The sequence below is a fragment of the Ischnura elegans genome, chromosome 1 (genome assembly GCF_921293095.1).
Source record: "Ischnura elegans chromosome 1, ioIscEleg1.1, whole genome shotgun sequence".
NCBI classification, from domain to species: Eukaryota; Metazoa; Arthropoda; class Insecta; order Odonata; family Coenagrionidae; genus Ischnura; species Ischnura elegans.
The window spans coordinates 106,200,180-106,218,093 of NC_060246.1; the positions used below are offsets into that span (position 1 = coordinate 106,200,180).

The 17,914-nt window shown below is 37.7% G+C and overlaps 2 protein-coding genes across 7 annotated transcripts in view; both read right to left on the minus strand.

The window, feature by feature from the left end:
* Nucleotides 1–15,115, minus strand: part of LOC124167636 (la-related protein 4B) — a 79,507-nt gene extending 64,392 nt beyond the window's left edge. For 4 of the 6 annotated variants that reach the window (XM_046545636.1, XM_046545629.1, XM_046545625.1 and 1 more), the window contains exons 1-5: nt 14,808–15,115; nt 13,131–13,287; nt 11,711–11,816; nt 9,942–10,238; nt 3,032–3,168 (exon numbers count right to left, since the gene is read on the minus strand). In XM_046545636.1, coding sequence (XP_046401592.1) covers nt 3,032–3,168; nt 9,942–10,238; nt 11,711–11,816; nt 13,131–13,287; nt 14,808–15,038 — 928 coding nt within the window. In that variant the 5' untranslated portion in view covers nt 15,039–15,115. Of the gene's footprint in view, nt 1–3,031; nt 3,169–9,941; nt 10,239–11,710; nt 11,817–11,915; nt 12,343–12,617; nt 12,721–13,130; nt 13,288–14,807 lie in introns of those variants that run through there. The other 2 variants (XM_046545641.1, XM_046545644.1) reach the window with 2 other exon arrangements.
* A 200-nt stretch (nt 15,116–15,315) lies between these two features.
* Nucleotides 15,316–17,095, minus strand: LOC124167665 (eukaryotic translation initiation factor eIF1). Its single transcript, XM_046545652.1, has 3 exons — nt 16,903–17,095; nt 16,452–16,609; nt 15,316–16,366 (listed from the first exon to the last, which is right to left on the minus strand). Exons 1-3 carry the CDS (start codon nt 16,928–16,930, stop codon nt 16,220–16,222), a joined length of 333 nt encoding a protein of 110 aa, XP_046401608.1. The 5' UTR covers nt 16,931–17,095; the 3' UTR covers nt 15,316–16,219.
* Nucleotides 17,096–17,914: the final 819 nt, after the last annotated feature.

Genomic DNA, 17,914 nt, shown 5'->3' on the forward strand with positions numbered 1-17,914 from the left:
CTAAGTATTCGTGGTGGATTTTCATATATTTTTTAAGAATGGGCATTTCGGTCAAATCTCTCATGGAATTGGTGGTTCACCTTGCCCGTTGGCCTTAAAAGCACTTCTATCGTAATTTTTCGATGGTCTGCCATGCAATTTATCACTGCCTGCGACTGCTCATACGTGATTTTTTGATGATATCTTCCGCAAGTCACTGCTAATTATTGTTTTATTCGACTTTTTATCCTATAAGTAAGAATTGAGGAGCAAAATTCGTTCATTTGTCAAACTTTTAAGGTGAATTAACGAAGGACACATCCTTATTAATCCATAAATAGCACTAATTGTCTTTATCGACTGCCAACAACTCTTGCCGAAATATTCGTCTGCTAGGAACAATTGCCGCGGAATTGGAACACCGCACGCCCTTGCCATTGGCTACACCATTTTCGGGCTGAAGGAGCTCAGAATTTTTCATACAAACGTCACTTCCGCCGCATCGCTCCTTACCGACCCCCTGACACGTACTCTCCGCCCGGCGGTGACTTGCCGACCGTCCCATTCGTAATCGCAAGGGGCGGTATGATACCGTATACCGAACGAAAACTCCGCCCGGCGGTAGCGTACCGCCCGCTCGTTCGTAATAGGCCCCTTAGAACAGCAGACTCCTGATTATCAGGCTGCAGTTTATCCCTGTTGCCGCTTATCCGTGCTTGAGTTTTGTACTGTTACAATGTTTTCCGCGATCTTAAAAAAAAATGATGCAAAAGCACCAGGATATTTGCATTTTAATGCTAGGCTACACCGGACTTATTATTTTTATTAGAATTCCTTTCGTAAAATGGAATTATTTTATTTATTTGCTGACAAGGAATGTTTCGAGTCCTCTTGGATGTCTGCTCTAGTAGTGCTGACGACGATCAGCGGCAGGAAAAGCCTCTTGATATATTTTGAAAGATTCTTCAATGTATAACAATCGTAAAATAGGAAAAATGTTATTAATGATCTTTTATTGCATATTTCATATCGCAAATTTGCAATTATTGCCGTGGCCTCGCATTCGGTTGAATATGGCCAAAGGGAACCGGAGATTTCGTCGCACTAGGGCATGTTTACGCCACGACGAGTCAAGGTCAAACTAAGGAGAAAGGGAATAGTAGAAGCGAAGGCAGCGAGGGTAGTGGAAGACGTGATAGCATGAGTCATAGTCGGGCACTTCCCTGCGTAGACAATTCTCCGTAAGTCCTAGTTTCCTAAAACCACTGCTGCACGATGGCGTGATTGCGCGCCCGTTCCCTTCACAATAGTTCCGTGTTCCTGATTTCCTAGCACTGCGGTGCGCAATTGTGCTCAGTGATCTCGGATCCACATTGCACAGTAGTTCCCAACAACTTGTGCGTGACGTAACTATGCGGCGTGGTGCCTGACAGTGTAGTTTCCGACGTAGCACAGTGGTTTCTTTCAATTACTTTAAATTTTGCACCATACACCTTTGTGGGCATATTGTTGGTAGTTGACTTCGTAGTCACTTAGAGAAGGGTTGGGCAATTGTTCGGGCTCAAGGGCCACTTTGTATGAGCGAAGGTTATCGGAGGGCCGCACCGCTTACAATGATTGTTTTCATCAGTTAACATTCATTATATTTAATTTCAGAAAAAAATATAAACTGCATACTAAAAATCAAACTAAGGTGTTCCTATCAACTTATTTATTTGGTTAACTTTATAATAGTTAGATTTCTAGCTGCTGGCACATTTAATTACAATGTTCAATTTAATGTGTACCCTATCACCCTGTACGTGTACCCTATCACAATTTTTTTAAATTCTGTGTTGGGCCATCACAAACTCTGTGGCGAGCCACAATTTGCCCACCACTCACGTAGAGGACTCGAGTTGTTTAGTGCATGTAGTGCCATTTTAGGCACGTTGACGAACGAAGTTCTTACCATTCTTACTACCGTCGATGCATACTCTTTCACTGTGCTGACTACATTCAAAGTTGAGGAAAGTTTGTGCAATGGTATTTTTCTTCACTGTGGATGTGCTAATGTTGAAGTTTTAGCAGTAAGAATAATTTCGTTTTCACCATATACATAGGGTGTTCGGAAAGTGCCCAATACTCTGACAGGAGGTACTGTACCACAAACCAAGAAAGAATGTCCTATAAACCTTGGTCCAGACATGCATACTTTCTGATTATGTACACTTGTTCATAGTTATTGACACTTACTAACAAATATTTGCAACTTCAATGCACTAAATGTAGAAGATATGGATTTGAGCAATTAAAGTAGTATACATTGTACAAGAGTAGTGATATTGCATTTTCACCCATTGCATTGCATATTGAATTTCGATACCAAACAACTTTGCTACCGGGAACGCATCCCCATCTCCCCCATGTTAAAATGCTCTCATACAACACAAATTCGGTTGTTATTAAGACCCAAAGGAATGCATCTCTTGCGGTACGTCAGGCATGGATGTACATGAAATTTCTAGCATAGATAACACTCAGAACCAAATCAAAATAAAATAAGTGAAGTACATGTTGATTTAATTAGCAATGAAACTGCAAATACAGCTGTCTGCATAACAAATGCATAAACAATTCACAATGTTTAAGTGGCCGTATAAAGGCAACACAAATACACCAAGTTGACTGTCAATACAATAATAAAAAATAAAACTGCTATTACGAGGAAAATTGATTTTCTCAAGAAAATAAGGGAAACTATGCAATGCTTACTATCACCTGATGTAAACAAAAGCTGTCGAATTTGCTTCCTTCTGTACCTCATCCTACCTCATTGAACAATTATGAAAGGGTTAAACTAATGAACTGTTTAATGGTCAAGGGCCAACTTATGATGGTTAGACAATAATTCAAAGTTCCAATAATTTGAAGGAGAGATACGAGATTAGCTATAGCCCATGATTGTGGTTATTAGTATTTAACATTAAATACTTAAAGTTAAAATAAAAAAAATTGAATTGAATGCCAAAATTATCTTTAGTAGAAGCTATATAACATATGTTTAACTTACCACGCAGAACTTCAGTTATTAACTTAATGTCTTTCGTAAGCTTTTTCACTTGGTTGAAGTTGGCCACAGTCCATATGGGTACATACTGATCATTATCCATTTGAGACAGCAGGTATGTATCATTCGCCAAGTTCTCTCTGCAAGTAAATAGATTGATACACTTAAGCAAAATTAGGAAAAAAAATCAATGTTACCATAAACAAGCTAAGGAAGAAGTATTCATAAAAACCATTTTAAGTAGAGATCCATGAAAGTGGCTTTATTTTTATCTAAAATTCGTTTTAAAACTATGTGATAAAGGTATTATAGAAAATCTTGGAGGTGTCATTATAATGTTACAATTTTTGCCCATTTTTAGGTGTTTTATTATTTTGTGGTACACATTTCATGGTTGCTTATAATTTTTTTAAGCATTTTACATTAAATTTAATACAATATTTTTCAGTTTTATAATTCAATTTTACAAAATTTCTGATAAAACCAAAATAAGGAAATGGTTCAAGTTAAATTCGTTCAAGGTATATCAATGGTTCAAGCATTAATATTATAGAGTGACCAAGACAAGGTGCACAGTGAACACTTCACTTGACTGTCATTGAGAGGAAGACAAGAGCAAAAATTGACCAAATAGTACTGAAATTTTTTCTGCTTCATTGTATTACAGTACACTCCCGATTATCCACGCTAATGAAGGGGAGAGACGGCACGAATAATCGGAAAACATGGATAATCCAAACTTTCACTTAAATGTCTTGCAATGTTCATAATTTACCTAAAAAAAACAATATATTAAAATTTATGCAGTTATTCTGCTTTTTAGAGTGCTTCGCGGTCTCAGTGAGACCTTTCTTCTCCAACGGAACTTTTTAGCGACGATAACATGGCTGTAATCGTATTATTAATGCCCCATGATTTCGAAAACCACACATCCGTGGCGGCGTCATCACAGATACAGAAAAGTGTTATGCACGAATGCTTCAAAACCACTGCTTGACATCGGAAAATAGACTGTTAGGCACCACACCATGGTGTCGCCTGTCGAACAAGTTGCCCGGGTTGCAACCGCCGCGGGACGTGTATCCGTGATCACGGAGCACGGTTGCGCACTGCAAAGCTTGGAAAACAGACAACCAGTACTCCCATGAATGCAGCTAGCGCACGATTGCTTCCGTTTTATGAAGGGGATTTTAATGGAAGTAATATGCCCAATGTAACCTAGCATTAATGCCGTAATTACCATGATTTTGCGTCTGTTTTTGTTTTTTTAAATAAAGATCGCAGAAAAAATTGAGCGAGAGTGAAAATCATGCACGGATAATCGGCAACCCGGATAAACTGCAGCTGGATAATCGAGAGTCTGCTGTATTTTAGACCAATAACACAATGCTTAAGCTCTTCCTGCTTCTTTCTCCCTATAATCAGGATATATACTAGGCGAATACGATCGACAGAAGGCTAATCCCCACTCCCCTTCATGTATGTACTTGAGAGCCTCTCCCAAATTTTTGGATTATAAGTTTCTCTACACTAATGGCAGCATTTAAAAATGCTTCAGTGGTAGTGACAAAAAACTCCTCTTTCTCCACCTTCACTTTCTTTGACTGAGTATCTATCTGTTCAAATGACAGCCTACGCATGAAATTTACGGCATGAAATGCAGGCAGTGCAAGATATTACGCCAATGCAATACCTTGAAATCATAAGGAGATAGATCAAATGGATGTCAGCAGTGTTAAACAATGAAACCTTAGAGTTAAATAGATTATGACTCATTAGATGTGATTTTCTCACTAATTCACCTAAAATTTGCAAATGAGGCAAAATTTCATTTTTATTTACCAATTCAGCATTATTTTGTAATATTGGGTTCGCGAATTTCACGGATCTCTAATTAATAGTAGTCACCAAATTTATTTCTCCAACTAACATGAGAAACTAAACGAATTAGGAGGAAATTAATGTTTCCTCATGTGAAAGTGACAGGGTAGGAGGAATAACCCAGAGATGAATGTCCAAGTTATGAAGGGAGTTGGAGAACTTGGTTGTGTGCTCTCAGGCCACACATACCACCACTTTGCCTACTGGCTGATAACGTGCTTGATACCTGCTTCACAAGGTGAAAACATGTTAGAATACCTAAGCTATACCGACTCAAAGCAGGAACTTTTGATTTGTGAGAGTTTACAAAACCACCTCCTACAGCTGTATTAGTTCTCAAGTTCAAGCCTTCACTTCATACCGTAAGAATGTTTTAGAAGTCCCTATTAGCGGTGAACACATAAAGAATCAAAACCGTTGGTCACAAACTGAATGAAAACATCTTAGTATTAAATAAGAATGAAATTACATTATTCATCTTAATAGTCACTTATTAAAATGTGAGCACAGCAAAATAAAAAAGGTAAGGTTTTCTCAAGTCACACCATGATATTAATTATTTATCAAGGACGGTAACTCATACGAAATGTTGAATTCCCTGAATTTCCACACTGCAAGTTCTATCCTCCAGTATGCTTCATAAAATGCAGGAAAATGGTGTTTACTGACAATAAAAATTTGATTTTACTACAACTACATCTAAACTGCAGATTTTTTTAATAGGAAAAAAAACAATGTAAATTTAGACACTTAAAGATAATGATAAGGGACACTCAATAAAGCAATAATGCAATTGTTTACAGGAATGCAGGGGTTTTACCACAAACACAATTTTCATTTCATTGCAAAGATCAACAATGCAAACGTGATTTTCATTCTTTTGCTCATGCTGTTGCCATGAAAGCTGTGCAAGACAAAGTACAGGCAGTCCCCGACTTTCGTACACAATGCGTTCCTGAGAACTTGTACGAAAGTCGAATGTACGAAAGTCGAACCATTGACTTCAATACTAATTAGGGGTTACGTTCCATAAGAGCGGAATATATACGCACTAAAACCTTTTTTTCCACGGATTTCATTTCAATTCACTAATTTTTTAATATGTTAATAATATTCCTCAAATCATCTGATTTATTTCGAAAATACGCGGAAACTGTAAATAAAAGTTAAAAAAAAACAAGAACTCCGTTGGCTATCGAGTGAAACTTCCTCTTGCCGTTTAAACTGACATTCCACTTGTTACGTCCATTATAAATGAAAAGACATATCAAGAAGCATAACCAAATGTAATTGTGGAACCCGCACTCGGGATGCCTTTTAATTTTCACACCAACATTCGACATCCGGCAGGTAACATTCGTGATTGCGTATATCTCGCATGCCATTCAAAAAAGACAAAAGACAAACGGAATTCGGGTGATATTTCGTGCAATACCCAATATCGTTGCTGAAGGTGTACTTGAATTAAACAGCCCTCAAATGAAAAAACACAATTCGAAAGAAGATCTTACTAGTTTTATTGAAAGCTATTTGATGATGTCTAGTCAACTTTTTTGAAAAATCTCTCCAATGAAGGCTTTCTTCTTTTCTTGATGAAGGAGCCTATAGCAGGCAGTTTCTCCCCCAAATAAATCACCTAGATTAGAGTCAACTACCAACAATTCCCTTCATTGTAAACGTTCGTATTGTTCTCATATACTGCCATTTGAAACCATTGAATGTTGGGATGCGCAATAAACATAGCGGGAATTTTTAAAAAATACAGACCAACGTCCAAAAGTCCGAATTTAGTGTACGGAAGTCGAGTAAAAGGTGTCAATTTTGAACGTACGAAAGTGCGAATTGTACGAAAGTCGAGTGTACGAAAGTCGAGGACCGCCTGTATCCCAATTCCAAACAGAGGACATTCATAGTTTAATTAATAATTAACATTTAATAATTTTCCTATTACATTATGAAAAATAATAATTTACTAGTAGAATCCAAAATTTCAAATAATTCTTTGGAGTTAGGCCTGCAAGAATTTACCAATTACAGACTTCAACAATGGCAAAAATTTTCTACAGAGCTTTAATTTCAATAATACATAATAATACCACATAATAATATGGAAAAAACTTGTTTAATCATTTCATGGATTCATGGTGACCTCACAAGAATTCACTATGCAAAAAATAATACACATAAATAAGTTTGATAAAATGATTTTCTAGCTGAAAAGATGACAGTAAGGTAGGAAATTCTGGGTATGAATTATTAGCAGTCAAGCCAAAATACAAATCCCTTCCTGATGATTATGATGTCCAAAAATAGTCAATTTGAATTTAAATATAAAACACCATTATTGTCATTTTTTAACTACTTAACCTTTGACCCAAGCGCTCTGTTTGGTCAGAGTTAGCCCTGTGGATGGAATCTCCAGACAATATTTAATACGCTGTCAAACATTCAATCAATTTTTTGACACCCACATGGGCACTGGAAGAGCAGCCAATTTCACTCCATTGGGAAATTCAGATTTAATTAGCTCAATGTTAACTCAATAACTGCATGAACACTTAGAGGAGAGGCCTTCCCTAAGGGATACAACTTCATTCCAGTGGTAAGGTTTGCACATTTCAATGACTCCTAACACTTCACAGTTGGAGCAACAGGGTTGTTCACTCACACCATTAATCTCAAATAATTAAATGAAATTGGTGAACTGAAGAGATAAATACATAATGATGAAAAGAATTCTTCCCCATTCAGCCATTCTCTAATTAGTATAAAATATGTTCCTACGGTAAGTAGCAACTCACTTTACAGTTGATGACACCATTAGAATTCTGACTAATTTAGTCATTTAGGAAAACTGTACATAGATTAACAGAATTACATGCTCTCAGGAACATTCTTGGCACCAAACAAATTGAGGCCATTGCACGAAGCTAAGCTTAGAAGCAGTGACCCGCTCAGCACGAGGTCATGACCCCATCAACTTATCTGCTAAGGGTCATCATCATCCGCCACTTATTAGCCACCGCAAATAGCTTGCAAAATTCACAAAAAGATTGAAAAATAGAATTTTTTTTTGAAAAATAGAAAATTTTGGTTGTTTGGAAGGTTACATACCTACTAAGCATTCCTACTTAAAAGATATTAACAAAAAATAAACTTGGAAGCTGACAACAAGTACACTTTCATTGTAGTTTGTAAGCCTTTCTTTTGATGCTCAATTTAGGTAAAAAAAAAGAGCAAAATTAGATAGGCAACATTATTATACGCCTCAATTGACACTAAAATTCCTATGAAAGAGGAAATTCAGCAACACTAGAGGCTATTCAGCTCAAATCAGAAAATTAAGCATAATGTGTAAGTCATGAAAACTAATGTTAGGGTGGCAACTCATATCACACAAACTCCAAAGAATTTTCTATCCTCATTTTGTAATTTTCCAGACTAATTGATGACCATAAAAGTCAAAGAGGGATAACAGCAATATTTTATTTTTGGAGATTAGTACTGATAATGGTTGGCGCAGTACAAAAGACTGCTGTGGCAAAGGGATACATGTTAATCACTGAATCTACATGTATATGCATATCAGTGATTCACTTGCATCCCTTTTCCACAACAGTATTGTGTACCCCACCAACTGCACAATATCTGTACAGCCGACTCCCGATTATCCGGCTGCAGTATGTCCGTGTTGCGGATTATGCGTGCACGATTTTCACTCTCGCTCAATGTTTTCCGCGATCTATACAAAAAAATAAAATTGGAGGTAAAATCATCGGAATTACTGCATTAATGCTAGGATACACCGTGCTTATTATTTCCATTAGAATTCCCTTCGTAAAACAGAAGTGATCGCACGCTAGCTGTATTCACAGGAGCACTATGCTCCTGTTTTCCAAGCCTCGCAGTGCACAACCACGCTCTGTGATGACTGATACACGTTCTGTAGCAGTTGCAACCTGGGCAACTTGTGTAAGACGTGACTACATGGCATGTAGCCTGACAGTACAGCTTCCGACATCGAGCAGTGGTTTGAAGCATTTGAGCAAACCCTTTTTTGTATCCGTGATCACACAGCCACAGATGTGTGGTATTCGAAACCAGGCCTAACATGGAGCATTAATTATACGAGAACAACCATGTTACCCCCGCTAAAAAGATTGCCAACTGGCGAAGAAAGCTCTTAACGAGTCCGGGAAGCACTCTAATATAACATAATAACGGCATAAACAATGATGTATGTTTGTTTTGCGTAGATTACGAACATTACAAGACATTAAAGTGAAAGTTTGGGTTATCCGTGTTTTCCGATTACTCGTGCCGTCTCTCCCCATCATTAGCCTGGATAATTGGGAGGGTACTGTACTTATCTCCTAAAATAAAAAATTGCACTAGGCTTCTAAAGTTCTTGATTGCTAACATGCCTTTAGTGAAAATTCCTATTTACAAGATTAACAACTTAGATTGAGTGATGTAATACAACAAATATTAAACAAATTTAGTTAATAATATAGAAAGAAATGTAAACAATTACAGAGAACCATGTACCTACCAGGAACAGGAGGGAGAGCATTGCTCAACTAACAGTATAATCGGCTTTGTTTAAGTAACATGTTTTTCAGAACCCTTATTGATGAAGTTATCTTAAATCAAACATAAGTTATGCTTTAACTGACTATGGTATGTAGGACATTCAGACATATTCATAGTTTTCTTAAAATTAATTGTATAAATACACTGCACACATACAATTGAAGTCTTAAAAAAAACAGAAGAAGATCTAGAGATACACAATACCAATAGTTAGAACAATATAGCTGAATAAAAAAAATCATATTAGAAAAGTCACTTAAAAGATAGGAAGGTAAAATGAACCACTAAGAAAAGGCAAAAATAATCCATACAACAATTTTTTTGCTCATTGGTATTTTGGGAGTACCTACCAGTATAATGTGAGAATATTAAAAAAACTGTGGTTCTTTGAAAATAAACAGTTAAGAAAATAAAGGCAAAAATTAAATGAGCAACTCACCTAGAAAAGTAGTATTCCAACTGAGATGAGAGCATTTGCTTTAGTGTGTCCAATGGAATTTCTGATGAAGGGTTCGATACAGTAGACCCTGAAGATGCTGATGACGAAGAAGTAGAATCTGCTACAGCAGAATCTCCGCTTGTTATTCCTGTGGCCTCAGAAAGAGTTTTGGAGGGAAGTGATGGTGATGGCATGGATCTAGAACTGGCGGAGGCCAACCCAGACAAACTTGGAGCCCTATGATGCCCTCCATAACTCCCCTCAGCAGGTTCTCCCAAAATGACTCCATTCAATGAGCTGTTAAAGCAAATAAAATGTCATGTTATGCTACCAGTAATTGAGAGAAATTTCTTGTGCCTATAAAAATCATCATTGTTCACCTTTCAAGTTATTAAGATTAATATAAGCATTCAGAATAGCAACTTAATAACCAACATTACTGTTTTCAGTTCATTGCTGTCTCATGATTTTCAACTGCTGAGTATCGATAATTACTTAACTCCCAAGGGTGGTTTTGAAAAATGACTCTCTTTACTAATCCATTACTAGTTCAGGGGATAGAAATTGAAGGCTTGATAAGAACACCTTATGTACTATATGAATGTTGGGACATACTGAAGGGACAGAAAGATTACTTTTGAATATAAAAGTTGACTGGCCCAAGTGAAAATGAGAGAAATCAATTTAAGTTAGAAAAAATCTCTCTTAAACCAGTCTCTTGATTGAACTTAAAAAAAGGTTAGGGAAGGAGGTTAGGTGTGAATTCACTAATGTTTCTCAGATAGTGATAAGTCAATATTACGAGCAAAGAATTGTTCCGGTAAGAAACAATATTCATAAAAGAATTCTTTAAGGAAACAAAATAGTATACCCGTATACACCTATAAAATTACTATTCCTGCTCAGAGGAGAGAATTTGCATTGCAATAGAATTTCAGATGAGGTGTTCCATACCATGCACCCTGAAAATGCTGTAGACAAGGAGGTGACTACAACAGCCAAATCTGCACTCCCCATACCGGTTTTATACATCACTCATAGTCAAGCAGGTCTACAATACTCTCCTTTTATGTTTACTATTATCATCAATAATAAATTATCGCTTAGCCGAAGGAAAAACAGGTATCAGAGATCTTTTTTCCTTTCCCAACTTCAATTGGCAGTAAGATTTACGGGAAAAATTCATAGAAGAAATGACTAATCAATAGAATACAGATCCAATTAAATAATCATAGTCATAATCTAGCCTATAGAAATAGCCTAATATTATGGCTTTGTGCCAACATGTAGTACCAAGTAGTTTAATAAGCATTAAAATAGGCACATGATACACTAAAATATCATACAACTAATTAAACATCAAAATTTCAAACACTTTTATGAATCTCACCTCTGCTACGATCCCCTTTTTCTCCGGAAAGAGTATAATTCATAGCAGTAAAAAAATCAACGAAAAATCAATTGCTTTCCGGAAGTGCTTCCCTCGACAAAGCACGATGTCAACAGTTAAGGAAGTGATGGGGTCAGAACATGATACAATGAATTCATTACATTCCAACACTTCGGACCATTACATAAGAAAACTAAGCGTAAGGCGCGTCAATGTAACCTTAATAACCTTAACAGGAATGCATAGCAGAATTGGTTATGTATTGGGTTAAAATTAAAAATACCGAAATGAACAAGCATTTCAATGCATATAAGCACCTGAAACAAATATCAATGAATCTTTCAATGAGCTATTGGTGCTGACAATTGGGCAACTGTACCTGTAGTCTGAGCCAGTGGTAGGGGCCAATGCCAAGGATTCAGGGGTGGAAACCAAGGCCACCCCTGATGGCAGCTTCCCAACGTCCCCATTCATGTACACGTAACCTGAAATTGTGACAAATTTCTTCTTGTACTAGAATGCTGATTAATTTTATCAAGAACAATGAAAATAAAATTCATTTTCACTTATCCAGGCATTCCCACCGCTTTATAAATAACCTTGATGGCTAAATAACTCCCCACATAATACCAGCACGACTGAAACACTACCGTGCTAACAACTTTCTCCCACCCGGAACCACAAGAAATAAATAGCAAAGATATGAGTGAACGCTCAACTGTACACACTTCTCGTATTAGAAATATAAACAATTTCGGCTATTAATGTACACAATGAAAAAAGATACGTGAACTTCCTGATAATTGATGTAGCTATAACACGTGCGTACACAGTCGGCGTGATAAATTAAAATCAACCCGAAATAACTGCACATCACCGCTAATCCTTTCAGTAATGACAAACTTCAGCCTAACAGTCCTCATTGCGACTGTGAAGGACACTCCACGTACTAACACTGCATTAATTCACGACCACAGGACATGTGCATCGCAAGTCGTCAAGATTATCAGCATAGGAAAATCACCCCGAGTCACGCAGTACCTGCACAGACAGTGATTCCCTAAAGTATTATTTTTGAGCACTATCTGTCTTTCCGTCTCATACCTTCGTTCAAAATTCTATTATTACGAGAAACCTAACACTAAGAGTAACGAAGTTAACAAATTCCAAGGTGGCCTAACGGGAGGCCAACCACATTTTATTAAGACAGTCTCACCAATAAAATCACCATAAAGTGCCACCAACATATATTTGAATGTAAATAATGCATTTCGCTCAAATCTTACCGAATTTAGGAGTTTTCTTACTCGACACAATTTCTTACTTGTAGTTTCAAAATGGCCGATACAGAAGGCACATGCCATAGGAAAGTTGCATGATGGGATTATGCCTCTGTATAAATCTGCCCTCTTATGGCGATGGAAGGAGATCATCTGAGGATTCCATTCCCGCTAGTGGCTTTGAATTGCCAATACATAGAATTATTAATCCTTTAAATAATTTTCTGAGCTAAGTCAGTTCGAACGTGACAATTTTGGCAACTTAAGAGAGATACTTAAAAAACATCAAGGTGTGGTCCAATCATAGTGCACAGAGGATGCAGCCACGGCGGGATTTAGCATTTCGAATGAAGGAAGCAGAACGCGGTAAATAACTTCAGAGTTTTCAATAACTGAACAGAAAAAACGGTCAGCTATTTCTCTAGAGCCTTGAATTCCGATTACACATCGAGACCAAACGCCAAATTTAAATAACTGTACACAAGCCATATGGAATAACCGAAACCAATGTTTACCCACCACTTTCATATGAAGAGCACTCTGGATCGAGAAAATCCCAAGTAAAGGAGTCCACATCAGCAGCTATTGTGGTTTCGTTGAACTTCACGCTACGGAATACTTCCGGTCCTGGAGCCTGCACCGCTGCAGTTATGTTGCTGCATAAACTCGGAGTGACCTAAAATGTTTCATTGCAGTTAAATAAAATACCGAATGATAGAATTCAATATTATCTACACATCGGAAGTTCCAACATTGTTCCACATACGGCATGAAAATATTTACGAGTGCATTAAATTATGAGGCAGTTAAAGTAATAATAACACTGCTGGAATTTAGATCCCATAAGACCGACTAGTCTTATTGTAATATACCTAGTGATCACCACTGATTCTTAAGGAAAATAATTAATCGAGATGCATTATTGCTACAGTAAAATTTACTAGTTAAAACATATATTGAAAATTAGCCCATTGCTTTTTGAAATCATTCCCTATCGAAAAGCGTAACATCGATGAGAACGAGTGAACACAAAATTCCAGTTCGTAGCGCACACGCAACGAATTCGCTACGTAGCAGACGAGACGATGCCACCTCAACCAAACCTACCTCAGTTTGCCGAGCGCAGGCGCAGAGGAGGCAGTCATTTAACTCAACAAAGACAACATACCCTTTAGTCTGAGGGGATTAGCTGAAAATTATAAAAACTGCCTAATAAGTAAGAGCAAGTCAATCTTGTGTAAAATGATTCGCTACTTCACCTTTGGACGTATTATCTTTTCCGTCGAGTAATTCAGGAGAGGAGAGCTCGTGAAAAATTATGCCAATGAAATGGACTTATATTTAATAACTCGGTTCAACGACGAATCAGAATTTTAAAAAAAATTAATCAACGGAGAAATCACAAGGATGTCTGTCTGCAAATTAGTTCCCATGCCATTACTCCATCGGCTGTTTCAAGAGACTTCCTACGGCCACAATCCATGGGATGAAAAGCTGAGGTGGAACGACATTACGATTTGAAGATACTTTAGAAATTTAATAAACTGCTTGTATAGTAGTTAGAGGTAAGGTTCACTTCTAAACAGTACACTTATTGACAGTTAACCCCTTATCCCTAGAAATTGATAAAAGGAATATGTCGTACCTTCAGGACTACGAAAAGAGCATAATGTAAATAACAGTTAGGGTTAATAAATCTCATATCGTAGTTCAATGCCACGTGCATCTTCCCTAGAACGCATAAAATGTTTACCCTGAGTCTCACCTCACCAACCTCACTCCCGTTTGAGTTTTTTTCCCAAGCAAAGGATATCGATCCAATATGGCTCCCGAGCGAGATTTTATTTGCAACCACATAATACGAAGGGCAACTACTTCGGAAGGCGTAATTAACAACACTTCCCTCTGATTTAACATTAACTACAGTATTTCAATCTTCTTTCCTCAAAAATAGAAGCAAAATGACCATTACACTGACTACTTTGGACATCCCATATGGTAAGGTCCACTCCCATCTCAATGGAGACGACATGGAATCATGTCTACTTATTGCACAAATAACCCAGAGATAATAAATGAGACGGGAGCACTGGCACAGTTTCTTTCAACACAAATGCCTTAACAAGGTTGTCACGAGTGAGTAGTGCAAATGTGACCGACCGTTGACTCAGTTTTGTTCTGACGAAATAGCCTTACCTTCTGGATTATATAGCAGCGTGGAGAATATGCAGTGCAGATGTAAGTGCCATTGGCATCCAGACAAGCAGTAAGAGGGTCTTGTTGTTCTTTGCTCGTTGAGAGCTGACGGCCTTGAGCAGGCAAAGCAGCACCACTGTTCGATAGGCTAGTCCTTTTGGCTGAAGAACTTGAAGACCCTGATGGAACCGTCGAGCTCTGAGAAGTATCAGGCCTGCGGGAGAGGGGCATTTGTCGCGCCGACGGTCAGTCGTCAACAACATGCCGTACGGACGGAAACCTGTTGAGTCCGCTTCCCCGTGCAACCACTGGAGCCCTGACGTTGCTTCTTCCCTTCTCCGCGAGTACCTACGGCGCCCTCTCCCACTGAAACGCACCCCTTTCCCTATCATCCCCCTTCTTGCGCCCCGCCCCTCTATAGATTAGCTCCACGTCTTCCCCGCATCTCAACCATAAGTACAAATTCAGGGAAGCCCATGGGGATAAGAAACTCATCAAAAAGGCATGATCAGTTTGCAATAATTTATTGGAACAATTACGATGATACACGAAACATGGTGTAGATGTGATATTCATGCATCAATTTAAAGGACAATTGGGGAACCAAAAAGAGACCGAGATAATTTAACATAGTAAAATACAGTTCACAGCTACAAATCCAGATCAGAAATAATTAAAATGAAATATTGGAAGGTTTACATACTGCTGCTAAAGGAACAGGTCATATTGGGTTGACATTACATTATTTAAATGTTTTCTGGTGACCTTAATTCTATTTAGAAAACATAAATAATACTGGACAGAAAATAGTAATAATCAGTTGGAAAGTAAGAGCGTAAAAAAGAAATTTGAAAAGTAGACAAGCATCAGTCTATACAAAAATAGATCCTTGTACAATATAAAAATTGTACGATTATGGAAAGAAATATGTTACATGTCCTTCCAAATTATTACAAAAGTTCCCACCTGAATCTCCCCTATGGCTCACATAATTTCTCTAAACACATCTATAGCCCCTAGATACATGCTAGCTCCTGATAAACATCTGTTAAAACCAAACATAGATGAGGCATTAGATTACAGACAAGAACAAAAATTTCTAAAACAGCTGGAAACATGAAAAATGATTAAGGCCTTGCACATTTTATTGCTTAATTAAAACCAACAATTTCTTTAATGATTCAACTATAACCAGAGTTACTCCAAACGTCACCTTGGCAGTCCAGATAGATTACTTATGAAGGATAATTTGCTCATTTCGAAATAAAAGATATGTTGAACTTTTGGAATATATTAGCTTGCATGAAAGGGCTGCAATGTTACACAATACAGACTGTTAATTCATAAGTTGGCGGTAAGAAATGACAAGCTAGACACGTATTTCCTGGTTGTAGTACTGTTGGGCTGGGCCTTCAGAATCCGTGAACCTTAAGCTGGTCAGATTTGGCCAACCCAGTTTTGGTGAGCCACTGACAGATGTTTTCACGCTGATCTCCTTGTAGCTGTAGGACTTCACCGTATTCGGGATGTTCTATCACAGTCCCATTGCAAGCAAACTCCTGCACATACAAGGATTAGGGTATTTTAATACGTGCATTAGGAAGCTATCCCTCTATTAACTTTATCAACCCAACATATTCTTACCTTTTTGCAGGCTCGAACAATTTTTTTCAAGTCATACTCCGCTGATAACCCTTGCACAGTCGTTAGCGTTTTTCGCCCATTGCGTTGCTGAATTCTTATATGAACAAGACCATCTTGGACACCCTCATCTGCACCCTTGTTTGCATCTGCAAATGGGTCTGAAATAAAGGAATTGGGTCACCATGAAAAGCAATGAAAAATATTCACCACAAAATGACGTAGTCGTGTAGAATTTCGAAATCAGGACACAATTCAACCTTCATAAATCTTTCGATTAAATAACTACGAACAAGCACCATAAAAGAAATAAACTAAATACGTTCAAAAATATCCCAAAATACCATTAATCTAGCCTTTAACTCGATATAAATCTCAATTCATCCATCACAACAAAATACGCCATTTTGATACAATATGCACTATAGAATTTCATCGTTTATCGCGGGCTTACCGAATGAGAAAAGATTCTGGATGGACATACGACAGATAAGATTTTTCACTCCTTTTTATACAGCTGCAATAGTGCAAAATTAGCGGAAAGATCTTCCAGATGACAACAGATTCTCGAAGGTTGCTTGCACAAACTTTGGCGGAGACTTTGCCTGGGCTGAAAAAGAACCCGGATGTTCACTTCCTTCTTACGTCACGCACGATGACGTTGCTATGGCTCCAAAAACAGACTGCGACAACACATTGGATGTTTACGGAATTGGCATCCATTTTGATTCCACTGGAGTAGTGGGGGTCATTTCGAATCATCGAAATTGGGCAAATAACTATGACTTACCGACACATTTTTCAGATATACCACTTTATTCCCGAATACCTAATCTTCCCATTTATTTGCTATTATACTGCCACAAAAAGATATTATCCAGCATCATACACACCTTGAAGTGTAAAAGCACATGATTCAGCATGGAGTAAATGATTTCTGTTTTGTTGCATTATACTGTTTCAACTCTATTTTTTGAAAGGCAACTTAAACTTGGGATATGAAAAATGAGGATGTATGTCAACTCTATTAATGGCGATGGATTATAGCATAGCTTCCACCAGTTTCCTAGAAAATCAAGGGCATACCCAGGAGTAAAACTATAAAGGAGGGGGGGAGGCTAGCGGTTATGGTTGTTCAAGTTTTAAGTAAGATTTAAGCATGGAAAAGGTGAATGAAATCAACATGTTAAGGAAAGTTTAACAGCTATTTATTAGGTTCTAAAATTATTTGCATGAAAAAGTATTATTTTCCTTAAAGACAGTTGCGATTTTTGCTTCCAGGGGGGATAGCTGCTCCTTCTGCCCCTCGCTCGGTATGCCCATGCGGACAATCATGAATAAATACAAAAAATGATACATTGCATTAGTGTGCCGTTGCTGCTATTCAAGTGGGCAAATTTGAGAATGCTTGCTGTTTGTAGGGAGGCAGACATTTACGGTTGAGGGGGGGCAGAAAAAAATGTATA